This window comes from Cricetulus griseus, chromosome 3, assembly GCF_003668045.3.
Source record: "Cricetulus griseus strain 17A/GY chromosome 3, alternate assembly CriGri-PICRH-1.0, whole genome shotgun sequence".
NCBI lineage: Eukaryota > Metazoa > Chordata > Mammalia > Rodentia > Cricetidae > Cricetulus > Cricetulus griseus.
Window position 1 is genome coordinate 171,140,214 of NC_048596.1, and position 27,686 is coordinate 171,167,899.

Below are 27,686 nucleotides of genomic sequence, written 5' to 3' on the forward strand. Positions count from 1 at the left end.
CGCGAGACCCCCGCTGGTTCACCTAATGTGGGGTGTCCCTCGCAGGTTTCTCGACCTCAGTTTTCCCGCCAACCACGAACAGGAGTGGGTACCACGGGCCCACGTGGAGCGTCCGTCACCAAGTCCTCTGGTTAACTGCATTCTTCCCAGTGCCAGCCTTGTCACCGACTGGACCTGGGCCAAAGTCCATGTCCTTAATGGGCCTCAATTTCCCTTATTTGTCCAACCAAAGCGATCTCAGTGATGGGGACCTACCCACAATGTGGAGTTTTTTACCCTCTGGTGTGCGATGGTGCTTGGCAGAGGCATGCACCCCTTGTGCACAGTCTTTTCGGGGCTAACTTTCTCCTGGGGGTAGGGTGTCTGTAGTCTTCTTAAGGGAAGAGGAAGATCAGAATGCTGTCCCCACACCACATCCTACAGCGAGGGAGGTCAGTCTTACAGACAGGACCAAAAGTCACAAAATGCCTGGGTAGCTAGGCTGCGTTGATTGGTCTCTAGAAAAGATAAAGATGATGAAGGCAAACAAATCATATCTTTTGATTAAGAATGTTTCAATTCTAATTATGGTCATGTGCTTAGTAGTTTGTGAAGAATGAACACAGTACTGAGAGTTGAAACTTTTTTTCATATGAAGTTGAACAGTAGCATCCTTCCTAGATGATTTACTCTAGAATTTTTTTTTTAAACAAAAAAATATCAGTGCTAGCCAGATCCGTGGTGGTGCACACCTTCAATCCCAACACTTGGGGTCTTTATACCAGCATTTGGGAGGCAAAAGCAGGCGGGTCTCTGAGTTCGAGGCCAGCCTGTACTACCTACAGAGTGAGTTACAAGACAGCCAGGGCTATTGTAGAGAAATCCTATCTTACAAAAGCAAACAAAAAAACCGAACAAACAAGGGCTCCCTTGGAAACAGGGGTCACTTTGAATCTTTTCCCCTTCTAAGAGCACCATGTGTGTGTCAGGAGAGGGGGTCAGATCCCCTGAAGCTGGAGTTATGGATAGTTGTGATCTACCATGTGAATGCTGGGAAGGAAACTGGGGTCCTCTGAGATAGCACCAAGTGCTCTTAAACTCTGCGCTGTCTCTTCAGCCCCCACTCTGAGTCTTCAGTGAGCTCGGCGTTTCTTTTTGAAGTCAGCCACTTCCCCACTCTGTGGTCTTCTGCTCCCTTTCCTGCCTGGCCTCCACCAATTTCGTGAAATCCCACAGATTTTGCAAGTTCTATAGTTTCACTTGTCTTTCGCTGTGTGGGTAGCTGCTCTGATCTGTGGGAGATGTGTTTGGGTGGGCACCCTTGAGATTTGGTTAGCACCTGCAGATTACCAGCCTGCAGGTGCTCCAGTGGCTGCCCTCTGCTTCCTGTACAGGGGCAACTTGTGGGATTCACACATTGAGAACTCAGGACAAAGATGTCTTCCTTTTAGAGCTGGGGAAATGAAAGTTCAGATTGGCTTTAGGCTCAGATGGGATCTCACAGCAGTGAGCTGTTCCAGTGAGACAGGATGTCCCAGGGGTGACAGCCCTGAATCAAGACATCTTTCCCTAGTGTTTGGAGTTGGTAAAGGGTAGGAGGGTGATGGAGGTCGGGTTGATGGTGTGCCTAGCCTCAGGCTGTACTACATCACAACTGAGCCCTCCCTGGTGTGTGTGTGTGTGTGTGTGTGTGTGTGTGTGTGTGTGTGTGTGTGTGTATGTTGTGTACATATGTTTTGCAAAGGGTGTGTGAAGGGAGCCACTCACTCAGAAACCTAGTACATGCTAGCAATAGGTTAGACAGCTCCCATGAGTTACTTAGCCACACAGCTATCCTGTGTACTGGGAGTCATTACCAACATGTAATGGCGAAACCAGTTAATGTTGGAAAACCACTGGTTGGCTTAAATTCACTTTGGGAAGTCTCAGAGCCCATATCTCTCAGTCTGATCACTGTCACTTCTCTAGGCCCCTCTGGTAAAATCTGGTTTTAGCTTCCCTCACCAGGAGACAGGGCATGGGGTTTTGTCTTCAGACTCAAGATACTGGAGGGTGATTGTGGCCTATACTAGTATGTACCTTCTATACCCCTGCTGTTATCTTTGCCGTCAACACATTGACAGTTTTTGAGTCGCATTACTTTTTAGAATATATATATCTATATCTAAACACACACACACACATACACACACACACACACTTGTGTTTCAAGACAGGGTTTCTGTGTAACGTTACTACTGGCTGTCCTGGTACTAGCTCTGTAGACCAGGCTGGCCTCGAACTCAGAGATCCACCTGCCTCTGCCTGCCAAGCGCTGGGATTAAAGGTGTGTACCACCACTGCCTGGCCATGATTGAATCTTGATGGTGTGCATTGTGGAATTAACTGGTCAGAGAAGGATACACACTGTGTGACCATGACTATAAGATCCTTAGAGTTGATGCATTAATAGAGACACATTAGAAGAGTAGTTACCAGGCCTTTGGGTCCAGTGAATGGGGTGTTACGTTTGGGAAATCAAAAAGGCTTGGTGATAGACAGTGGTGATGGTTGCACAACAGTGTGTGTACTTCGCGTTGTAGAACTCAATCCCTATAAATGAGTAAAATAACAAATTTTGTGATATATGCATATGTTAAAATTTTAAAATAAGATTTTTTTTTTGAGACAAGCACTCATTATATGGCTGAGGCCTCATGTGGAGCCTTTCTGAATGGGGTTACAGGAATGTGCCCACCACTATGCTCAGCTCAGGTATCTTGCTTTTTGTGTGTAATAAAAGAGTGAAGAATGGAGAGTGGGGGCATTTAGAAAACTAAATCCTGCCAGGCACAGAGGCAGCCCCAGCTACTCCAGAAGGATGTCCAGAGTCCAGAATTCCTAGGCTGTAGTGTGCTATGCTGGTTTGATGTCCCCACCAAGTACTGCATCAATATGGCTACTGCCAAGTTGCTTTAGGAAGGGGAACTGGCCCAGATCAGCAACGCAGCAGGTCAGAACTTGTGTGTTCATCAGAAGGAGGCTAGAGACATTTTGTCTCTAATTGGAGGCTTCTGGTTGCCATCAAGAGTGGGGAAGATTTGGAGTGTAAAGGACTCATTCATGGTGTTACCTACCTGCTCTAATGTCCAGTCAGCTCTCAGTCCCTCACAGAAACCTCTGTGGGGAGACCCTTGTCCAGGGATTGCAATGACCTCATTCCCACATGAAGAAGGCACTGATTTGTCTCTTCATGCTGTCGACTTCATAATGTCTTTTAGGGAGCAGGAGTGAAGTTGCAGGACTATGCTCAGTCCATGTGTGTCACAGCTGGTGCAGAGCAGACACGGGCACTAATGTGGCTGACATTTATAGAGCCAGGTAGGAACTGGTTGGATCATGAAGGCAAAAGGAAGCCGTTTCTGGCGTCTGAACATGAGAGTGTCTGAAGGTGAGTTCTAAGGCGTTGTATGCAGGGGTAACTAGCAAGAACAGTGAGGTAGGAAACAGGGGCTATGGAGGCCTGGGGACCAGAACTCTACCTAGGCTTTCAGTCCAGCTGCTCACTGGGGAGCAGGAAGGAGCTGGCAGTTCATTTCAGTCCCAGAGGCAGCCAGGAGACCCGGGATGCAAAAGGCCAGGAGGTGAATGTCTGGTTATAATGGTCAAAGCAAAACAAAAGCATGGGGGTGAGGGAGCTAGGGGTGTGGTTCAGGGTGCAGATACTTGCCATGTGTACACAAGGCCCCGGAGTTGAGGCCAAATGTCACAATAACAAGGGAGAAAAAAAATCCAAAAAGGGCAAATGCTTATCAAAGTCACACAATGGGAGTGTGGCCAAGTAGTTGAGACACAATTATACCAGGGTTCCTGAAAAATCTTTGGTGGCATCTGGGATGGTACCCACTTTCCCTCTGAGCCCCTTGCACTCACTGTGAGCTGTGCTGAGCCACCTTGAAGGAGCTGGTTTGAGTGGCAGCAGGGAGGGGACTGTGCTGGGACCTCCCTGCTTTCCCCCTTTGGCTGCATCTCTATTTCTACTGCCCCCACTCCCAGGAGTAGGAGGGCATGTTGTTGGGTCATGATTTGCCCAGGGAATTTGGACAGGCTGGGCAAGGGACAGCATCTGTGCTTTCCATCCCAGAATCACTTCCTCATTCTCTTTAGGGCTCGGTGGAGAGTGAGGCTGGTGTTACAAGGTGGGCTTGTGGGGGTTCTGGCTAAAAGAGAGGCTGGTCAGTTTTGTTTCCCTTGCTGCTTTGGCCCTACTTTCTGAGCTCTGCCCTGGGCCACCAGAGCTGGGTCCTTATCCTCTCTAGACTGTCATCTGACTATCTGTGACACTTGTTGGTCTTGCTGCTGATACATCCCACCCCAAGATGCTACTACCAGCAGCTCCATCTTACAGAAGGGACATTGAAGCTCAGTCAGTTTAAAGACATCACTCCAATTCTCTTAGCCCATGAAGGCTGGGGGTGGGGTGGAGGTGGGGGTGGGGTGGGGGTGGGGCTTGGAACTTGAACCTAGGCAACATTTCCCAGCCCCTGCCTCAGGTCTCTGGATCAATCCTGTGGATTGTCAAGTCAGTCAGAGGCCATTTTCTCTTCCTATAAATGGGGAAACTGAGACTAAAGGAAGAGCCGTAGTTTGCCCAAGGGTGCAGAGCTGCCAGCAACTTGCCCTGGACAGTACCGTGCTGCGATTCCTGACATCTCTTTGGAGGTACACACTCTGCCCCTGGAAGTGCAGGAGGGGCCCCAGAGTCAGATCAAGGAGACCTTGGTCTGGCCAACAGCTCAGAGGAAACAGAGGCTGATACCACGAAAGAAGAAGTAAGGCAGGAGCAGAAGGTGAAGTGAGACCAGAGAAGCCAGGAGACAAGGGGGCTGAGGTGAACAGAAAAGCCACAGCTCTCAGCTCCTCCCAACTTCCTTTTCTCCCTGCAGATGCTGGAGGACTGAATCGAGGAGGACGTGGCTGCAGCAGCTCCACAGGTTAGTCCCTTAGACCTCTCCAATCCCTCCCATTGGTCCCCATACACAGACCCCACAGTCCCCTTCCCAGGTGTACAGGCTTCATGAAATCCTAGGGGTACTGAGCAAGGGATCCACTACCTTCCAATTCCAAAGACACCCCTGATTTTAGTGGCTGCTAAAGTCAAGGCATGGTTATGTTTTAGGGCCTACCTTTCCTGGACCCCAGTTTCTCATATATAAAATGAGATGAGTTCTGTCATCAAGTCTTGAGTGACAGAGTGTGGATTGTTAGAGGCTCTGCATGCACAGAGCCTGTGCCCAGCAAATTGGAGCTGGTGAAGTTCCTGAGCAGCCTGGACACACAGTGTCTAAGAGAAAGTGCCTCCAGATAAGCTGGACCAGACTCCTTGGTGTTTTACTGTGGCCTTCCTGGGCCACTTGTGACACAGGCTCGTAGTGGCATCTCTCTGAGCTGTGATTTGCTGACGCACTGGCCCATTCCTCACCAGAGGCAGCTAGAAGAAGCCAGAGGCAGGGTCCCCACCTGTGGTTGGCAGCAGTAGCCATTTGAGGGACCATGTATGTATAGGAGCATTGTACTGGGCATGTCCTGCTGTTGCTGGGGTACACGATCTGTTCTGGGAAGAAAACAGGCTCTCCAGCCTCATGCACAGATGCATTCCTGCTGAAGCCCTTTGGTTAGAGGACTAGACCTAAGTAAGGCAGGGTCTGATTCCCACAAGTAAGGATTCCGGAAGGGGTTGTTTGAGTTCTTCCTGGGAAATTGGTCTCATTGGTCTCATTTTATACATGAGAAAATTGGAGAGTCAGTGAGGCCAAGTTCTTAACCTAGTGTCACACAGCCTAGGCACTGGACAGTGGAACTGTGTATTAAATCCACAACTTTCTACACTCTCCTTTGTTCACATATATGTTAATCTCCTCGTTGACCTAAAATAGGATGTTCTTGTCTACTGCCACTCGGCTCTCCAGCCACCCTTGGAAGCTGCTGCTGCTGGCTTAGAATTTGGAGCTCAGTTTGGGTCCTAGCTTGGCTACAGGGCTGCTGTTGAACCCCAAGCAAACCTTTTGCTTTCGTGGTATTAATGTTGTCTTGCAGTCTCCAGGAACCATCTGGAAAGTCAGGAAAGGAATTCCTGTTTCCCAGGGGGCTTCAAGAGATGAGCTGCAGAGTGGAGACCTGATGGCTGAGGAGACAGGGTGGTGGTGCATGCGTCCTGCTCGGCAGGGACAGGAAGGGTACCTGAAGTTTACAGGCAGAAGTAAAGGTAGTGGTTTGCTCCTGGGAGTGAGGTAGAAACCGCAGCTCCTGTCTGTTTGGGGGTAGAAGGGACTTTTGCTCCAACCTTGATTTTTATAGTGACATGTGGAGTCAGGCTGCTCCTTTTTCTGTGTCTGCTTGGGAACAGCATGGCAAAGGTCTGGGAATCAAGTCTTAGGGCCCAGACCCTCAAGGTCAAATTGTTCTGTCCACTGGATTTCAGTTTCTCCACTAATAGTTCCACCAGCTGAGGTCTTCTGTACTGCCAGGTCCTGACTGTCTCACTGGAAACAGTTCATGTTGTCCCTTCCAAAGCCTCCTCAGTCTTCCCAAAGCTTGCCCCACATCCCTTCTCTGAGTCTCAAGAAGGTAAGTGAATCATGCAATCAACAGCCCAGCTCTAGTCCTCTCTTAAGCTGTCTTATATATTAATATAGTATCCCGAAAAACTGTAGGCTAGAGAAGTAGCTCCATTTGTAGGGTGCTTTGCTGAGCATGCACAGAGGCCTGGGTTTGATCCCTAGCTCCACATAAGACCTGGTGTAGTGGTGCATGCCTGTGATCTCAGAACTTGGGAAGTGGAGGCAGGAGGATACTAAGACTGAGACCAGCCTGTTACATAATGAGGCTAGACCAGGTTACACAGTGTGACCCTGCCTCAAAATCCAAACCAAAACAAAACAAAAGATTAAAAATGATGCTTCTACATCACAAAATAAAGGATCATGTGATGTTAAAAATTGTCAAACTAGGAACTGTTTGTGCTCATGTAATAGACAGAGGTTGCTTTTCTTACTACAGAAACTTCCTAGAAAGTGATAGGTACATTGTACCCCAATGCACAAATGGTGAACCTGCCCACGTTGGAACTGATGCACACAGTGACAACTGTTTTTTGTTTCTTGCAGCACTGGGAATGGAACCCAGGGCCTGGTCATGCTCAGCAAACTCTCTGCCAATGGGCAACACCCTAGCCTTGCTGCTTGTTTGTAAGCCCAAAAGACTAGAACTGGCCAGAGGGCTTAGAATCCCTGCCCATTAGATGCTATTAACAGAGGACTGTGAGATAAATCCTGACTCTTCCCTAAGATAACATTAGCACATGCAGCTGAAGAGGTGGCATCCCTGGATACAGCTGTAGCAGACTCTCCCAGATGTGTTTTCAAGAGAAAAAGCCTAAGGCAGAACATTACAGCCCAGGCTCCACTTTGTGTATTAAATGGGAGAAGTCTCATTTGTCTATATTTGCATAAAGAAACATTAGAAGCTAGCTTGAGCAGACTCCAAGAAAGGGAGTATCCTGCAGGCCACTAACCCGGGACTGAGCAGCTGGGCTTGCAGAATGGAGGGCTGCTTTTTGTATTTATTTCTTTACTTACTGTTTATATTTGAAAGATGTAAATATCTAAGCTGTCCAAAAAGTAAATAGAAACAGAGACGTGCAAGTGTAGCATATGGGCAAACCTTAGGCACATACACGAGGGCAGCAGAGCAGTGCTGTGGTTCCCTCACCTTCCTGCTTTCGCACATGTAAGAAATGAGACTTGTTTTTTTTTGTTTTTTTGTTTTTGTTTTTTTGTTTTTTTGGAAGGATGGGATTACATTGTTTTACAGCCTTAAACTATTTTATTTTATGTGTATGGATGTTTTGCCTGCATATATGTCTATGCACCACTTGCGAGCCTGGTGCCCAGGGAGGTCGGAAGAGGGTGCTGGATCCCTTGGGGCCAGAGTTCCAGGTGGTTGTGAGCTGCCTGTGTCCTCTGGAACATCAGCCAGTGCTCTTATCTGCTTGACCGCTTGTCTCTTCAGGCCCCAGTTTTTACAACCCCCAAACCATTTTTTTTTTCTCTTCTAGTGCTGGAGATTACCAGGGCTTTGCATATGCTAGGACAGTGCTCTGCCACTGAGCCTCACCTCTGTCCGTGTGTGTGTGTGTGTGTGTGTGTGTGTGTGTGTGTGTGTGTGTGTGACTTTCAGAGTCTCAAAATGCTATGATGTGTTCACTTTTAACTTTAAAAAGTAAAATTTTAATTCACTGTACTCTCTTAACACTGGTAATCAAACCTAAGCCTGGTGCTTGCTAAGCAATTGCCACTTGAGTTATGTCTCTGGTTTTCCTTTTTAACTGTTAATTTTGGGAGAAAGTTTCAAATTCACAGGTGCTTGCCAAAAAAAAAAAAAAAAAAATCCTAAGAAAAGTTCTGTGTGCTCTTCATCCAGTGTTCTATAGTGATACCTTACACACCTATAGTGTAATCTCCAGCCCAAGAAATTCACTTTGGTGTGATTCGCAGAGATCACCAGCTTGATACATGTTTGTTTAAAGACCAGTACAGTGTGGGTGAGGATTGAGTTCTATGCACTTTATCAAATGTAAACTCCTGGAACAGCCAACACAGTCACAGCACAAATTGCTCCATCACCACATGGGTTCTCAACGTTCCCCCTTCCTAGACGCACAGGAGCCCTCCCTTGCCTGTGGCAACCGCTGATCTCATCTGTGTCTCTGTAATTATCATTTCAAGCATGTTCTGCTAGTCACATCACATTCTCTCAACATTTTGAGATTTTTTTTTTTTTGGTTTACTCAGTAGAATTCCTTTGAGATCCATCTAAGTATATAGTTTTTTGTTTGTTTGTTTGTTTGTTTGTTTGATTTTTGTTTTGGCTTTTATTGAGGCAGGCCTCACTAGGTAGACCAGACTGTCCCAGAACTCACAGAGATTCTCCTACTTCTGCCTCCCGAGTGCAGGGATTAATAACATGAGCTACCATACCTGGCAAGTATATAGATTTTTAAAAGAAACATATTTCGTTGCATTGCTGAGTTACATCTCATGGCATGGCTGTGCTACATACAGTTGCATGGTGTGTGTGTGTGTGTGTGTGTGTGTGTGTGTGTGTGTGTGTGTGTGCATATGCCATTGAAATAATGATGATGTCAAAGGTCAACTTCATGGATTTGGTTCTCTCTAGCCTGTATGTGGGCTGCAAGCACTGAACTCAGGTCACCAGGTTTTGGTGGCAAGTGCCCTTACCCACTGAAACCATCTTGCCAGCCTCCCCCCCAACTTTGGGATATTATTAATAAAGCTAATGTGAATGTTTGTATACAGATTTTTGTGTGTGTGTGTGAACACAGGTTTTTATCTCTCAGATGAACACTCAAGAGCTACTGCAAGCTCACATGGTAGATGCGTGTTTAGTTTTAGTTTCAGTTTGTGTTTGTGGTGCTGCCACGGAACCCAAGCTGCATGGGTGAGGCAAGCACTCTGCTACTGAACATCAGCCCAGTGCTGGCTGGTGCACACTCTCCCTCTTCCTCTTCCTCTTCCCCCCTCCCCCTCTGTCTCCCCCCACACCCATGTACACATACACATACATATAACACTGCCAAGCTGTTCTCCAGGAGTCATTGAACCCTATCTTTTTTTGTTTTTGTTTTGTTTTTTGGGTTTTCGAGACAGGGTTTCTCTGTGTAGCTTTGGAGCCTATCCTGGCACTCGCTCTGGAGACCAGGCTGGCCTGGAACTCACAGAGATCCGCCTGCCTCTGCCTCCTGAGTGAACCCTATCTTATTCAGCTATTCCTCTATTAATAGATATTTTAAGTCCCCCCTTTAAAAAAAGCATTTATTTATTTGTAATTTTATTTTATTTTATGTCTGTGCGTGTTTTGCCTCCAGTTATATATGTATCCCATAGTGTGCTCATTGCCTGCAGAGGCTAGAAGAAGAGAGAGCATCAGATCCCCTGGAACTAGAGTGACAGATGGTTGTGAGCTGTCATGTAGGGCTGGGAACTGAACCCAAGTCCTTTGACTTCAACTTTCCTTCTATAAAAATTATTAATATTTTTAAAAAGAGGGTCTCACTATGTAGCACTGGATGGTTTGGAACTCCCTAGGTAGACCAGGCTGGCCTAGAACTCACAGTTTCTGCCTCCACAGTGCTGAGATTAAATGTGAATAGTGTTGTGTTAGGCTTTAAACTTTTTAAAATACATTTATTTACTGTGTAGGTGTGTATAGTTCATAGTACATCTGTGGAAGTCAGAGGACAACTTGTGAGAGGTAGTTGTCTCCTTCCACCATTTGGGTCCTGAGTATTTAACCCAGGTTGGTGGGTTAAATTCAGGAATGGTGGCAAAGTGCCTTTACCCACTAAACCAGATTGCTAGAAAAAAAATTTTTTTAAATAAGAGATTTTCATTTGTCTCTGTGTGTGCGAGTTTGCATATGCATGCACATAGAGTCCAGCAATGAGTGTGGGACATCTTACATCCTCTTTAACTGTACCCCATAGGCAGGGTCTCTTGAACCTGGCTTTTATCCCTTGATTAGGCTGGGGACCAGCAAACCCCAGAAATCTCCCTGTCTCCATCCACTTAGCACTGGGGTAATAGGAGCTTGTGGGGAACATTGGCTTGTTACATGGGATCTGGGATCTGGATTCCAGTCCTCATTATTGTAGGGCAAGCACTCTTAACTTTGCAGTCATCTCTCCATCTCCAGCTAGCTTCTCTCTCTCTCTCTCTCTCTCTCTCTCTCTCTCTCTCTCTCTCTCTCTCTCTCTTCTCTCTCTCTTTCTTCCTGCCTTTCTTTCTTTCTTTCTTTCTTTCTTTCTTTCTTTCTTTCTTTCTTTCCCTTTCTCTCTTTTTCTTTTTGTGGTACTAAGGATTGAACTGAAGGCCTCACATATGCTAGACAAATGCTCTATTACTGAGCTGTATTCCCCAGCTCTTTTTATTTTTGTATTCTTTAGAATTTATTTTATTTATTGTCCTTGGGTTTCTATTGCTGTGATAAAACATCAGGACCAAAAGCAACTTGAGGAGGAAAGGGTTTATTTCAACTTACAGTTTACAGACTGTCATGAAGGGAAGTCAGGGCAGGGGCTCAAGGCAGGAACTAGGAAGTAGGAACTGAAGCAGAGGCCATGGAGGAATGTTTCTTACTGGCTTGTTCTTCATGGTTCATTCAGCCTGATTTCTTTTTTTCTTTTTAAACTTTAAAAAATTTATGTGTATTGATATTTCTCTTGCATGAATGTTTATTCTCCTTGTATGTGCCTGATGCCCAGGAAGGCCAGAAGAGGTTTAGATTCTCTGGAGCTGTAATTACAGATGGTTGTTAGCCACCATGTGGGTTCCAGGAATTGAACCCAGATCCTCTGGAAGAATGCTCAGTACTCTTAACTGCTGAGCCATATCTTCAGCCCTTAACCTGCTTTCTTTTTTTCTTTTAAAAGATTTTATTTATTTATTATGTATATAACATTCTGCCTCCATATATGCCTGCACACCAGAAGAGGGCACCAGATCTCATTATAGATGGTTATGCGCCACCATGTGGTTTCTGGGAATTGAACTCAGGTCCTCTGGAAGAGGATTCAGTGCTCTTAACCTCTGAGCCATCTCTCCAGCTCCCTTAACCTGCTTTCTTATAGTACCTAGGACCACCAACCCTGGGTGGGCACCTCCCACAGTGAGCTGGACACTCTCATATCAGTCAGCAAAGAAAATGCCACACAGGTCGATCTAGTAGGTCGATTTTCTCAGTTGAGGTTTCCTTCTTCCCAAATGACTCTAGCTTGTATCAAATTGACATAAAGCTAGCCAGCACATTAATTATAATGTTGCACATGAGTGTGCACTCACATGTATGAGTGTGGACACTTGTGTGACTTCATTTTTTTTAAACATTTATTTATTTAGTGTGTATGTGTGTGTGGGAGGGTCATGCTCCTGCACATCATGTATGTGGAAGTCAGGGGCAGCCTTTGGGAGTGGCTTCTCTCCTTCCACCATGCGTTCTGCAGAAGGAATTCAGGGAGTCAGGCCTGTGCAGAATGCTGCATAGTTGTGTTTTGTTTTATTTTGTTTTGTTGTCAACTTGACATAAGCTAGAATCATTTTAGGGAGAGGAAACATCCTTTAAGGAATTGCCCCATGGGGTATTGTCTTGATTAATGATGAGGTGGGAGGGCCCAGCCCACAATGGGTGGTGCCATTGCTGGACAGGTGGTCCTGGGTTCTGTTTACAAAGCAGGCTGAGCAGGTCACAAGCAACAAGCCAGTAAGCATGTTCCTCCATGGCCTCTGCTCCAATTCCTGCCCTGACTTCCCTTTATGGTGGAATGTGAACTGTAAGCTGAAATGTTCCCAACCAGATGCTTTTGGTCACGATGTTTATCATGCAGCACACACTCTTACCATCTGAGCCGTCTCACTGGCCCTATTTTTAAAAATTCTTTCCTTAATAGCTTTAATTAATTCCTGAAGTAATTTAATGAAAAGTAAGTCCCACTGATCAGGTTAGGCACATTCTAAACAGTCAATTACAGAAACAGACTGCGTACACTGCATACAACATGTGCAGGATTATTTTGCTTATTTTTGCTAAACTGTTTTCCTTTCCCAATTTTCATCCTTTGGGGCTCATGGTTGCATTCTGAATGAAGTCACAACACATATACACAGTTTGGGAAACATTAGGGTCTGATGCTACAATATGTCAAAAGCAGGAAACAGCACATGTGGCCAACAGTCATGGATGTCTTCATCCTACTTGCTTGGCAAAAGAACCAGGCAAAATTCTTCAGGTTCATTCAGACACAATATAAATGGAATTTTTACCATATTATTTTATTCTTCTATCAGGATTTTTATGTCAAATAGATTCTTGGCCTAAATGAATGTTGCCATATCACTAAAAAACGTTGTAAAACCAGGCATGGTAACTGTGCCTTTAATCCAAGCATTTCTGAGGCAGAGGCAGGGGACTCTCTGTGAATTTGAGTCCAACCTGATCTACATCTTGAGTTCCAGGACAGCCAGGGCTACACAGTGAGACCCTGTTTCAAAACAAAACAACCCCCACCAATTTATGTTTCTTTCTTTCTATCTATCTATCTATCTATCTATCTATCTATCTATCTATTCTCCCTCCCATCCTTATTCAATCAGGCAGTGAATCGCAATCAAACCCAGAGCTAACCAATATGGTTAATCAAGCCAACTTGCTCTGGGGATCCCCTGTCTGTCTTCTGAGGCTGGAATAACAGATGGTCACTTTGCTCACCTAGCATTTACATGGATTCTAGGGGTCCAAACTCAGGTCCTCTTGTTTACCTATTGGGTAATTTTCCTGGCCAAATCCTTGTGTTTAGCCTCGTCTTCCATCCTTCTCTTCAGAGGCCCCAATGCCTCTCATTCTCAAGTGCTTCCAAGGCCATGAGATCTCCTCCCCATTTTTCTGTCTTGTGGTGTTATGCTTATCTTTGTTTGTTTGTTTGCTTGTTTTTCCAGACAAGGGTTTCTCTGCGTAGCTATGGTTGTCTCTCTATAAACCACAAACCAGGCTGGCCTCAAATCAGACATCTGCCTGCCTCTTGCCTCTGAGTGCTGGGATTAAAGGCATGCATCACTATGCCTTCTGCTTTGTGCTTATCATATCTGTCCAGTCTCATTTTGGAAGGGTTTTGTGGGTAGACATAATCTTACTGTATTTAAGTAGAAGTTCATTCATTCATGTATCCCTCTCTTTTTCTGAGGTGCTGGGGCCTTGGACTCTCTTGGCAAGGTCTGTCAACACAGAGAAAAACTTGGGAAAGGATGTGGGAAGATCCTTATTTGTACAGTTAGTGACAGGATGGGTCAGGATTATGCCTTGTTGCTGTTAGTAATACCCACACCCCCAAAACCTAGTGTGACTGGGGAGCCCCAGGGAGACTCTCAGGCTGAGTAGCTAATGACAGCTATATTCAGTGGTCAGACTTCCTGAGGTCAGGGTTTCTTGACTTCAGCCACCTTCAAGCAAAGACAAATTCTTTGACCTCAGCCAGAGTTTCCTTATCTGAAATATGGGAGTAGTTGGGTTTGTAGACTACTTGTCTAGCACTCATGGGGCTCTGGGTTTGATCCTCAATACTGTTGGGTGCTGTGATGAACCATGCAATCTCAGCACTTTGTGGGGAAGGAGTAGGAGGACAGAAGTTCAAGGTCTCCCTCAGCTACATAGCAAGTTTGAGGCCAGCCTGAGCTACAGAAGAGCCTATCCCAACAACAACAATGAAGAAGAAGAGGGAGAGGAAGAAGAAGAAAGCTGGGGGGTTACACAAATATCTAGAAGGTAGAGGTGCTGACCATGGTATCCCCTCCCCTCTCCAAGGCCAAGAGGATACCAGCTGAGGACATGGATACACAGAGGTCCCTTTTCTTCTGTCTGTGCATTCTGGTTGCTCAAAGTATCTCACAAGGTAGGTGATGACTCCATGGGGGAGGAGTGCTGAGAAGTCAGCTCAAGGTCTTAGTCCCACTGTCCACAGAAACACTGCTACCGCTACTGTACTTGATGAAGCGCCTTGAGCGGCCCATGGGCCGGGCCTTGACTTCCAAAGTGAGGTGAGTCAGCTGTACCCTCGGCCAGACACATCCTTAGCTTGTGGTGACTGAGTACCCACTGTGTGCCTGGTCCCAGGGTCTAGAGTTTCAGAAGATGTGTGCCACAGTCTTCCCAGAGTTTATTGTCTATCGAGGATCCTTAATGAAGTGTAATGAACCAAATGGGTTCATGCATTTCCTAGGCAGGTGCTCTAAGACTTGGGATGAGGACATGGGTTACACAGGGTGGGTTGGGGGTTGGTGAGTAGAGCTGTAATAATGGGAGGGTTGGGTGGGGGTGGGAGGCCCCAACCCTAGGCTGTCTCCAGCTCCTCCTCTTCTGCTGTCCAGTCCCAGGAATATCCATCAACTGGAGCAGATGCTGCTCAACACTAGCTTCTTTGGGCACAACTTGACGCTGCAGACAAACTCTATCCAGTCTCTGGTCTTCAAGCTTGACTGTGACTTCTCCGGCCTCTCCCTGTCCAGTGCCACCATGGCAAATGTCTCCCAGGTCAGAGGCAGCCAAGGATGTCCTGTAGGGGCTTATGGTCAAGATCTTCCCCCACTGCTTGGTACCCCAGTCCCCTGTGCATGCTCTACCTGATAGCGGGGAGTTGCCTCTTTGGCTTTGCTGTGTGGAGAGCAGAAAGAGGAAGCACTCCATGACTGCTTGTGGTCAGGGTCTTCATCCTGATTTTGCTTGGAGGCAGGTGGATGGCAGGTCCCTGGGGTTGGTGGCAGCCAGGGCCATCTGTGTCCTTTTAGGACTCTGGTGTTAATAGGGCAGGAGGCTTGGTTAGTGCGAGGTGTGTGCTGGGGTGGTTCTCTTCTCAGGGAATGAAGATGGATGGGGAAGTCTGGGAGGAGGTGTCGGAGAGTAGAGGCTCAGGCAAGGCCTGGTAGTGTCTAATGGGGAGGGAGCCCAAAGGTGTTGGGACTGGATCTGTGGTCTCTGCTCATAAGGCTTCAGCCCAGCTGCTACCATCCACAGGCCTGGGCCCCACATGCTATGCAGTTTCCCGCTGAGCTGACCAAGGATTCCTGTGTGACCTCCAGGCCTGCCGAGCTTCGACTCATCTGCATCTACTTCTTCACCGCACACCTCTTCCAGGTCAGCAGAGGGTGGCCAAGGAGGCTTCTGTATCTCAGGTTGGCCTGTGAATGAGGACCAGCTTACTGTGCAGCTGTAGCTAGTCACTGCCACTCTGGGGCCCACTTTCCCTGCCTGCTCTAGGGAGAGACAAAATAACTTAAGGAAGGAAGAATTTGTTTTGGCCCATCATGGTGGGCAGGAGTGCTCAGGTCTATCCGAGCCTAACCTAATCTAGATATCCCCTCACTGACCTGCCCAGAGGCTTGACTCAAGGTGACTTGAGATATCATCAAATTGATAATATATATTGGCCCTCACAAGGAGGTAGGGTCACAATCTGCAAATGAGACCCAAGACGTTAGTGCCTCAGTGTCTGTTCCAAGATGGGAGACAGACAGAAGGCAACAGGGAGGAGGGGCTGGGATAAGGATTCTGATCTCACACAGGATCTCTCTGGCTCCCCTTTCTACTGCCCTTCCAGGATGACAGTAATTCATCCCTGCTCAATAACTATGTCCTGGGGGCCCAGCTGGATCACAGGCCGGTGAACAACCTTCAGAAGCCCATCAACATCAGCTTCTGGCACAATCAAAGTCTGGTACTGTTGGGCCTCCCTCCACCCCATGCCTAGGAACTTTTCCCATCAACCCTGGTTTGGCTAAACTGAAATTCATGGCACCATCTGGAAAACAACTTTAAATCTGTTCTTTGAAAATTTCTGTAAAGCAACGGAAAAGAACTTTGTCATGATTTTTTTTTTCCCCCAGTGGCTAGCACTAGAGAGCCAGCTTAAGCTCTAAAGGGGATTTTTGCATTCCTATCAATGGAATGTTCAGGGGAGTTCTACCTTCAGGTATGGCTGGATCCAGGAATGGACATAATATGTTAGAGTTCAGTCTTCTCTAGTCTCAGCAATGTTTTCCTACCTTGGCTTTCATTCCTATGTAAGATGCATGCTGAGGACACCGTGTTTGCATCTCTTCTTCTTGGAAGGTTCTTCCCCACCAGCGCAAACCAGGGCTCCAAGAGGTTTGACTGACTCATGTGTCTGTGGCTGAACCAGGCTGTGTCTAGGAGGCTGAGATGTGTGCATTTGCTACGCTGGGTCACCTGGGGTTAGGGGTAGTGCTGGTGCTGATGCTGGGACAGGAAAGAGTATCTGGGAGGCACAAGTCCTGATGCTGCTGCTCCCGGGTCCCCAGTCTGCCTGCCTCCCCATGAAGTCCAAGTGCTCTTTTCTGGCTCCATCTGCCTGAATCTGGGCAGGAAGGCTTGCGTTCTTAACTTCACAGCCACCTTTCCTTCCACCTTCTGAGCGTTACCATTGCCCTTCTCTTTGTAATGAGTGTCCCGTTCCACTTCCATTTAATCCATGCACCCCCTAAGGCCTCCCTTCTCCCTGTCCCTCCTCTGTTGCTTTTCATAGCATGTCTGGGTCGCACCCCTTCTCTCCATCATAGGATTTGACTGCGAGTGAGTCTCCAGTGATGATTCTGTGTCTGGGAGGAGGTAGCAAACAGTGGTTTATAGAAGATCTGTCACACAAAGAGCCAACACTGCCAACCTGCCCTCTCCAAATGCTGAATGGCCTTTTGTGCTTCTGCTAACCTTGTGACTTGGATATGTATGGTCCATTTTGCAGATGAATAAAGTGAGGCTCAGAGAAGCTTTTCCACTTGTCCAGGACACTGAGAACTTGTGGTGAAGGTGGGGCTGGCATCTAGGATTGTCAAAGCCCAGCCAGCACCCACAAAATGTCGACAGTGGTTTAGTTGAATCTCTCTTGGGCCCCAGCCCCCCAGCCCCTAATATGGGGTCTCGTCCTGCACCCCTAGACTGACCCCCACATCTCATTTCAGGAAGGATACACAGTAACCTGTGTTTTCTGGAAGGAGGGAGCCAGCAAGCACAGTTGGGGGGCCTGGAGCCCTGAGGGCTGTTATACAGAGCAGCCCTCACCCTCCCAGGTGCTCTGCCACTGCAACCACCTCACCTACTTTGCTGTTCTCATGGTATGTGGGCATTCGCCGTGAGAGAGGGGTGGGAGCTGCAGGAGCCCCAGATAGGTGGTACAGGAGCAAAGCTGAAGACGGCATAAAGGGTGGCAATTAAGTCACACAAGCCAACTTAGGGGCCTGCTTTCCTTTAAAAGTCTGTTAGGCTTCAGGCATGGCTTGATCCAGGGGCTAACTCACACAAAGACATGATTCTACCTCTATCCTTCAACTATGCTTACTCCATCCTGGCTTGGCCCTCAGCTAGGATGCCCTAGGGGATAATAACACAGCTGCCAGTGTCTTCAGGCTCAAGCCTTGCTGGCTTTCAGACTAATGGAATTCAAGAACCTCCCTTACCCAGTCTCAAGTTCAGGCTTGGTGTGCCAATCCATACAATGGGAGAAGCATGCCCTGTCTGTGTGCATGGAGTGGGGTGAGTGTGCTTTCAGGGGGTGTAGGTGACAAAAGCCACCACAGTGCATTCTATGACTTCATTCAGGGCAGGACTGGGCTGGGCTGTGGGGAAGGGACTTGGAACTGAGGTCTGGAAAACTCTTCTGGTAGAACCCAGAGAGAGTTGGGCATTTCTATGCTTCCGGCCCTTAGCCTCTTTTGCCCTGTAGCAGCTGTCTGGAGATCCAGTGCCGGCCGAGCTACAGGAGCCTCTTGAGTACATCTCCCTGGTGGGTTGCAGCATCTCCATTGTGGCCTCACTGCTCACCATGCTACTGTATGCCCACTCCAGGTAATCCCTGCCTTGCCCAGCCTGCCTGCCCTGCTGCTGCTTCGTGTCTTCCTTCTTGCTCCAGCTTCCCGAGGCAGGTGGGAAGGGTCACAGAGCATAAGCCATCCTAACAGTGTGGCAGCCACTGGGTCTCTCCCCATTAGCTTTAGTTTCCCCATTATGGTGTATCTGTGAGCCAGGCCATGGCACTATCTGTGTGATGTCCCACCCACAGGAAGCAAAGTGACTCCATCACACGCATCCACATGAACCTGCATGGCTCTGTTCTGCTCCTGAATGTCACCTTCCTTCTGAGCCCCCAGATGGCCCTGCCCACAGTGCCCAAGTCAGTCTGCATAGCGCTGGCTGCCACCCTACACTATGCACTGCTCAGCTGCCTTACCTGGATGGCCATTGAAGGCTACAACCTCTACCTTCTCCTGGGGCATGTCTACAATGTCTACATCCACCGATACTTGCTCAAGCTCTGCATGCTGGGCTGGGGTAAGGGACATCTATCTCACTTGCCACTGGAACTTCCAGTGTACAGGGTACTAACCCCAAGTCGTCCTGCCTGTCACAGTGGCCATTGCATAGCCATGAGCTACCATCCATGTCAACCCTTGCCACCATTTTCAATATTACTAAGTTCTCTCTACCGCCTCTAACTCATCTCCATCAATGGCATCAGTTCTACCATCACCCCCACCCAACACCATTGCTGCTGCTTATCATTACCTCCTGATCTGCTTTTGTTTTCAACACTATCATTACTGCTGTTGTGGCCTTCACCACCTCCCCTCTCAGCACTGCCATCGCCCCCAGTCCCCTGTCCCCACTATCACCACCACCATGTCCCCACCTCTACCATCCACAGCTGCCTTTACTCTAATTTCCACCACCCCATCTCCTTCATCCTCATCACCCTCCTTGCCCTCCCTGCACCCCACCACCACCCCCTCAGTCATCTTTTCCACAGCAGCACCACCGTGGACACCTCTACCACCTTAGTCCATCTTGTTATTGTCTCCACTTCCTCTCAGGTTTCCCAACCATCCCACCTCCTGTTAGCTCCCTGCCACCTTCCAGGTGACCACCATCTCTGTGGCCACTCAGCCCTGGAATTTCACTGACATCTTGGAGATGAGCCAAGACCGCTAGGCTGGCTCTGAAGCTGGATCTTGTGTGGGCCGGCAGTTCAGCACAGTGGGCATGCCCTCCTCTGTCAGCCGGCCCAAGGGCCAGAGCCTGCTCATCTTGGGGCCTCCTGTCTTTGTCACCCCTCAGGGTTTCCAGCCCTCTTGGTGCTTCTTCTTCTGGTGATCAAGAGCTCAGTGTACGGGCCCTATGTGATCTCTTTCTCCAATAGCCAGGACAATGGCACAGGCTTCCAGAATGTGTCCATGTGAGTTCCTGGCGGGCCTGGGCTCTCTAAGGCAAAGTGATGGCTGAGGGGCTAAGAGGGAGCCATGGTTGGGGGGTGGAATTCCAGTGGGTTCTGCCTACCCTTTCCGTGTTCCTGAGGTCTCTGCAGCGGAGGATGCCTGCTCTGTGCTCATTGACTAGGAAGCCATAGAGTTGACACCAATGCTTGCTGAACCTCCGGACCAGCTCAGTGGTTCTCAACCTTCCTAATGCTGTGACTCTTTAATACAGTTCCTCATGTTGTGGTGACCCCAACCATAAAATTACTTTTGTTACTGTTTCATAACTGTGATTTTGCTACTGTTGTGAACTGTAATGTAGACATCTGATATGTCACCCCTGTGGGGGTTCTGACCCACAGATTGAGAGCCACTGAGTTAGGAGGTCCTGGCAACACTTGGCTATATATCACATGGCCACAATGCAGGCCCCAGAGCTTCCCAGCTCAGCTGGGACCTGACTGCTGTGCCTTCAGGCCACCTTGTTTAGCTGACAGGCTCAGCTTAGCTCCTTCTTCCTTGCACAGAGCACAGGATACTGTCAGCACCCCAGCTCCCTCCCGTGCTGCTGGTGTGGGACCTGGGGGCAGGGAGAGGCAGCAGAGGTGAAGACAAGCTCTACTGTGGCTTTATGCACACAAGGACATCAATCTTATTATTACATAACACTTCCAACAGCTGGGTACAGTGTAGTAGTGTAGGAGACCCCTGTGGAGGGTGGGTGAGATAGCTCGTGGGTAAAGGCACAAACTTACAACCTAAGTTCTAGCCCCAGAATCTATGGTGGAAGGAGAAAACTAGCTCCCCAAAGCTGTCCTTTGACCCTCACATCTGTGTGTTCAATTGCATGCATCCCTACACTTGCACGCACCATGCGCATAAAACAATAATAAATAAAATAATGAATTAGACCCTCAAGAAGCCATTTAGAGAGTTGATAGTCCAGCCACCATGGCTCTTCCTGGCAGCTCAGGATGGCTGAGAGCTTGTGGGGGCAGGCTTGGTGGATGAGTATGTTCAGTGCTCACAGTGAGGGTTTAACCGCACTGTCAGCCCTGTGTCACAATAGGGCAAATGAGGCACAGACAGCTCAAGAACTCATCCATGAGATCTTAGGCTATCAACTAAGGGCTGTGACTTAGCCTACCAGCAGCTCCAGAACAGTCCTCCAGACATTGCCCAGCTCCAATTCCTGGCTGTCATCAGGAGTTTGGGGAAGAGTGGGAAATGGCATGGGTACTGCTGAGGGGTGAGCCCCTTTAGAGATGTATCCCAGTATATCATGTGCAGTGTGAACAAACATGCTTAATCGACAGGTTCCCAGACAGGAACACAGCAGTGTACAAATAGGAGCCTTCAAACTATGAACCAGCGTCCCTGTATTTCTCTCACCCTTTTCTGTCTTTCAGGAAATTGTTATCCCACGTTGGTGACTTTTGTCTTCCATTAAAACCCCATAGAACTCTATCATATATCTATCCATCTGTGTATCAACTATCTATCTATCTATCTATCTATCTATCTATCTATCTATCTATCCATTTATCTATCATCTACTTATCCGTCTGTCTGTCTATGCATCTATCCATCTATCTATCCATTTATCTATCATCTATTTATCCATCTGTCTGTCTGTCTATGCATCTATCTATCTATCTATCTATCTATCTATCTATCTATCATCTATCCATGCATGCATCCATCTATCTTTTGATCTATCATTTGTCTTAGATACTTTTTTGTTGCTGTGATAAAATACTCCGACAAAAGCAGCTTAGTAGAGAAGGTTTTATTTTGACTGCCTGTTTCGGTGTACAGTCCGTATCATGGAGGGGAAGTAGAGGTGGCAGGAGCTGAAGCAATTGGTCACATGTCTGCATGTGACATCAGAAGATGCGATGAATGTGTGCTTCTGCTTAGCTGCCTTTCTCCAGTTCTGTAGCTCAGGATCCCAGTCAAGGAGTGGCACCATTCACACCCCTCACAGTGGGAGGTATTCCCACCTCAATTAACACAAGGTAATTTCTAGATCTACACTTGGTTGATGATTAATACTAATCCACAAGGTCTATCATTATCTATCTATCTATCTTCTACTTATCTATCTACCCACCTTTCATCTATCTGCATCCCTAAACTGATATTTTAAAAAGCACTCTTCAAATGCAATCTGGCCTTGTAGCAGGGATGCTGGTGTATCAAGCAGTGGTAGAGCTGTCATGCTAGAGTACTCTGTAGCAGCAAAGAGAAGGACCCATCATGCTGGTTACCAATGTGCATGGCTCCTGCAAATAATGTTCAAGGACACTGTGACTCCAGTGTCAGCGTCCCAGGAGTGGGTATCTAGATACATGATTGCGACAGAAACCAAGACTCGGGGCCCAGACCAAGGGGCTTCAAGTTTCACCCTTGCCCCAGCCAGTGTGTGCTCCTGAGCAGAAGCCTTGGTTTCCTTAACTGTGATATGGAGATGGTTAGGTGCCTGGCCCTGGTCTGCCATGAGGATTGCCTGGGATAACCCATGCTGACTATGGGGCATGCTCTGACCTAAGCAAAGATTAGCACCTATCTTGAAGGTGTCCCAGATGGGAAAAGCCCAAGGTCTCTTGGAAGGCCTGGGTCAGGGCCCAGCAGGCGCCCCAGGTTCAGTGTCCTCTGTGGGATTTCCCCGCGGCTCATCTGCTTCCCAGTTCTTTCATTCTTGAGCATCTCCCCAACAATCTGTGGGTGACGCTTCATATACTGCTCAGTTCTAGGTGGGAAATGTCTAGGGAGTTTTGTCCCATTGCACAAGATAGTGGCAATGGTGGGTAGAATGGAAAAGGAAGCCTCCAGAGTGAGAGCCTAGGCCAGTGATCTACTAGGACATTGATCAGGTTGGCATGGAGGAGGTGAGGCAGCAGAAAGAGGAGAGGAGGCTTGAGGCACCATGGCTGAAAGGAGGCACCTCAGGAAGTGGATGGAGGTGCTGATGACCCTGTTGTGGTGACTGATGGGAAGCTGGGTGAGGGGCTCGGGCATATGAACTATCATGGAAGTTGTAATCACTGGAACAGCAAGACCAGGCCGGGGTAAGAGTCGGTCCCAAGGCTCAGGTGCACCTGGCCTCCTGCAGGTCTTGGGGCCATGCTAATCCTGGCCTTCTCCCGTCTCCTGCAGGTGCTGGGTGTGCAGTCCGGTTGTACACAGTGTCCTGGTCATGGGCTATGGTGGCCTCATGTCTCTGTTCAACCTGGTGGTTCTGACCTGGGCTCTGTGGATCTTATGCAGGCTACGGATTCGGGAGAAGGCGCTGAGCCCCTGGGCCTACCGGGACACTGTCATGGTGCTGGGTCTCACTGTGCTCCTGGGCACCACCTGGGTCCTAGCCTTCTTCTCCTTCAGTGTCTTCCGGCTACCTCAGCTCTTCCTCTTCACCATCTTCAACTCGCTCTATGGTATGGCTGCAGGAGCACGCAGGGCAGCAGGCACTGGGAGGCAGGCTAGTCACCGGGGGTCTCTTGGTCAAGGGGTGGATGATGACTGAACCTACAGCTCCATTTAAGCTGATTTGGGTACATATCTGCCCTGAGGAGAGGCTTGCCTCTGAACTGCGTGAAGGTGCCCTCTGGGTCTGTCCCTCTACCCACCTAGTGACAGGAGGTTGTTGGGTTCTGGTGACATTCTCACTAACCAGCCTGTCTTGCAGGTTTCTTCCTCTTCCTGTGGTTCTGCTTGCACAGATGTCACTCAGACGCTGAAGCCAAGGCAGAGATGGAGGCAGTCAGCTCTTCCCAGATGACACACTAACCCACTTCCCAGCCTGCAGCCTCAGCCTCTCCTACTGTTGGCAACCCACTGCGTTGGCCCATCTAGGGAAGGTGGTTGGAAGCCTACGGCCTTGGCCCATCCAGGGCAGGTGGTGGGCTGGTTGCAGGGATCCCTTTTACCTCTCAGAATTACTGAGGGCAGAGGGCAACGTGTGACTCCTCATCCTGGTCCTTCATGCCTGGGTGCAACTCCATTGGCCAGGCAATGGACAGAGCACTGGCCTGCAAGCCAGGAGTCTAAACACCCTGCTCAGCACTTACAGATACTCACAGTGTTGTGACCTATGCCTGGGGCCACTTTGCCTTTTGCCAGTCCCAACTGATGTTGACTTAAACTTTCTATCTTTCAAAAGATTAAGAAATCCAGCCCTTGCCTTTCCTTAACCCCTTTAACAGGTGGTATAGACCAGCAGCCAAGGCCAGGCCTCTGCATTTTCCCCTGAAATAGAGCCAGCTGGGCTTGAGGGATCTAGACCATTGTGTAGGACCAGATTTTCCTGGTGGACATGAGGGAGTGTGTTCAAAATCTACTGACTCTGCCCACAATGGGGGAGAATATGCAATGCCTGCCAGACCAGGTGGGAGACATCAGTGCCTTCCCCAGGATGGACAGTAGGAGGTGCCATTGGCGTGTGTGCCAAGGTATTGGCTTCAAAATTGCCCCTGGAAATGTAGCTGTTACCTGTCTGAGGACCTATCAACCAGTAGGGGAGTCTGGGACCTCCAACACTTTTGGCTTTCACAATCCATTGTCTCTGTGTGCAGCTGAGCAAGGTCACATTTGGGGGCTTGTGCCCAGGCATTCCTGGCACCAGAGCAGCTGGTTGGGGTACTCTCAGGGCCATGGAGGCCACCAGACACACCATGTATTTGAACCACAAAAAGGGAATCAGAGCTGGCTGCCATCCTCCCAGGGGGTCCTCTGCCTTTCTGGGTAATCATGTACTTCCTTAATGGCTGGTGAGTGTGGAAGCTCTGGGCCAGGCTGCCTGGGCTCAGATGCCAGGTCTGTCTGTGGCTGGGACACGTCGTCCAATCTCTTAGTGCCTTAGTTTCCCCATCTACAGCAGGGACAACAGTAGTAACTCTTTGCAAGATTCAGTAAAGAAAAAAAATCCACTTGATTCTTACTACATGAGGCCTCAATAAATGGCTATTACTATGATTAGATTTATGTTATCATTTTTATTCTTACTATTTGTGTGTTGTCTGTGGTGTATGTGCACACATGTGTGCAGGTGCAGAGTCCTTGCCCAGCCTAGAGAAGGGTGTTGGCTGTTGTGCTGTATGACTCTTTGTCTTATTTCCTTGAGACAGGGTTTCTTACTCAACATGGAGTCAGGCTGCTGAGGGCCAGCAACACCAGCAATCCTTTACTTTCACCCTAACACCTCCTGACACCACACACACACACACACACACACACACACACACACACACACACAGCGGCTCTGAGGTTACAGGCTTGTGTGACATACTTAGCTTTCACATCGGTGCTGGAATTTGAACTCAGGTCCTCATGCTTGTACACAATGCTCTTAGGTATTAAACCATCTCTTCAAAGCCCCTATTATTGTTGTTAACAGCTTCAACTGAGGCAAGATGTTCATTCAGGTCCATGCCTGGTGCTGTTTGACCCCACAGTGGGACCGGATGGGACAGAAAATTCTGTTTGCTTAGGCATATCCTTTGGTTCCTATTTTGTGGTCTCCTCTCCCACTTTTCTTGGAGGAGGATCTTGATCAGCCTTCCTGGCCCCTAATATGGCAGTGATGTTCCCTACACCACACAACTCCAGGCTGGCCATGTCTCCACTCCCGGTTTCTGAGTCCTCCATTGCTCCATTTATCTCAGCTTCCACAAACCTCCCCAGTTGCACCCCAAGGAAGGCCTCTTTCCCCACTCTGGCTCCAGGCAGGATCCTCCATCAGATAGATCCTCATGGTTAGTCCAGCATGGAGATCCATGTGTTGGGTCTCCATGCTAATGAGGGTGCTGAGGGATCTTTGGATGACTGTGTGGTCGGGGAGGTGACCCAAGTGAAGCAGGCCCTGCTTGAGCTCAGGACCTGGCCTCTCAGAACCAGTAAACCCAGAGCCACCCAAAGGAGGGTGTGGTCACAATGAGCGCTAAGCCTGTGGCTCTGAGCCCCACTGGGGTCCAGGCTCTGGGGCAGCACTTCATGTAGATACTTCAGTGAGGGTGGGGAGCTGGGTTGGGCTACCAGGTCAGCTCTAGCTGTCCTCAGTGTTCCCAATAATAGACTCGGTGGCGGACCAGTTTCTGGGCTTCCAGACTGGCAGGAAGGCAGGAGGGATAGAGTTTGGCGAGACTGCTCAGAGAAAGGATCCGAGGAGGCTCTTGATGAAGGGCTGACAGCGGGCGTGGGGTCAAGAAGACCCAGGGCTATTGGGCACTGTTATTTCATCAGGTGTGTGCGAGTGTGGGTGAATGGTGGCTGTTGAAAAGAGAATTCCAGATAATGCAAAAGAATTTGGATTTTTGAAGACATGCTTACACTAAAAAGTTAACTCGTTTATCTGAAATTCAAATTCAGCCTCATGTCCCATATATCTATTTTTATTTTTGCTAAATCCAACCCTAATTAAAAAGTATTGGCTCAGAAGTCTAGGATGTGTGCTCTTCATCTTTCAGATCACCCCCACCAATACCAGCTGAGCAGCCCCTCTGCCCATCAAATGAGCCCACTCACTCAGCCCACTCAGTGTGTACTTCCACCAGCAGGAATTCCAAGGGCCCCACTGCATCATCAGTCCTGGCTCAGAACCAGCTCCCCTCTGGACAGAGCCTTCGTACAGGCTTCTTTGCATCCCCAGAAGCCAGAGGGAACCTCCTGCCTAGCAACCTCAGCATGTTCTCTCCACAGCTGAAACCATCCCACACTCCCCTCCTCACTGCCAAACTACCAGGGTAGGGGATCTGACCTGTGACCTCTCTCCTGCCCAGTTTCCCTTCCTCAATCTTGCCACACCAAACAACTTTCATTTCCCCAGATAGCATCCTTCTCATCTTTGGGAAGGTCTTTTTCTGGAACATTCTCCCTGAAGGCTTTCATTTGTGGAGTGATGGCTACGCATCCTTAGCATCTCAGCTTGGTCGATCCCTAGCCCCCTCCAGCCCCAGCAGAGAAGGCCCTTACCTCCAGGCTGGATGGAGCTTTCCTTCCACACTCCCCTCCCCCACAGCAGAAGTCATTTCTCTGTCTTGTAACTAACTGTCCCTGTCTGGCTCAGCTGCCAGACGGAGAGCATTTGGAGACAGGTGCTGTGTCTCATTTGCTCATTCATCCATCATATAACGGTTTAGCACTTATATTTTGGGCATTGCACTAGTTGCTAAGGATATATAAATGAACAAGTCATCACATTCTAGTGCGGGGGTAGCCTACAAGAAGCAGTTTAGCAAACGGATATAAAATATGACAGCTGGTAACATGAACTGTGAAGAAACATAAAAGAAAGTGAGAAGCGGGAGCTGAAACCCTGGTTTCATCAGATGATTCCTGGGGTGTTGGGTGTTGGGGTTCAGGAGAGGGTCAGTGAGGGGCAGGATTTCTTTCTTTCTTTCTGTTATTTATTTATTTATTTGTATTTTATGTACGTTGGTGTTTTGCCTGCTTGCATGTCTGTGTGAGGGTGTTGGATCCCCTGGAACTGGAGTTACAGACAGTTGTGAGCTACCATGTGAGTACTGGGAATTGAACCAGGGTTTTCTAAAGAGTAGCCAGTGTTCTTAACTGATGAACCATCTCTCCAGCCCCAAAGGACAGGGTTTCTTAAAGCAATTCCATGTGGTAGTAGTGAACTTTGGGGAACCTAGGGGTATGGAGGATGGGAAGTTGCCTTTGAGATTAAGCTCCCAGGGAGCTGGGATGGTCCTGAGTTGGGAAACCCTCTGGAAGAGGGCAGCGCTCTCAACCTGGAGAAACAAGTTCCGAGGTTAGGTCAGGAGAATTTGCTCTGTGAGTAAGATCAAGCAAAAAGGCTCCAAATTCATCTTCCTAAATCACAGGTGT

At 48.4% G+C, this 27,686-nt stretch overlaps 1 protein-coding gene across 1 annotated transcript; it reads left to right on the plus strand.

Annotated features, from left to right (window-relative positions):
* The first annotated feature begins 4,490 nt into the window (after positions 1-4,490).
* Positions 4,491-24,820, plus strand: Adgrg5 (adhesion G protein-coupled receptor G5). The gene is made up of 13 exons (XM_027405672.2): positions 4,491-4,808; positions 4,905-4,952; positions 14,389-14,476; positions 14,546-14,621; positions 14,952-15,114; positions 15,595-15,714; positions 16,178-16,294; positions 17,556-17,708; positions 18,317-18,438; positions 18,653-18,921; positions 19,705-19,822; positions 23,001-23,278; positions 23,530-24,820. Exons 3-13 carry the CDS (start codon positions 14,413-14,415, stop codon positions 23,628-23,630), a joined length of 1,581 nt encoding a protein of 526 aa, XP_027261473.1. The 5' UTR covers positions 4,491-4,808; positions 4,905-4,952; positions 14,389-14,412; the 3' UTR covers positions 23,631-24,820.
* Positions 24,821-27,686: the final 2,866 nt, after the last annotated feature.

Excerpts from the sequence above, each read along its gene's own strand:
- Adgrg5 (XM_027405672.2), top strand. The coding sequence starts at position 14,413 with ATGGATACACAGAGGTCCCTTTTCTTCTGTCTGTGCATTCTGGTTGCT. Across the intron at positions 15,115-15,594 it reads CCATGGCAAATGTCTCCCAG|GCCTGGGCCCCACATGCTAT; the intron begins GTCAGAGGCAGC and ends TACCATCCACAG. Across the intron at positions 17,709-18,316 it reads CCTACTTTGCTGTTCTCATG|CAGCTGTCTGGAGATCCAGT; the intron begins GTATGTGGGCAT and ends TTTGCCCTGTAG.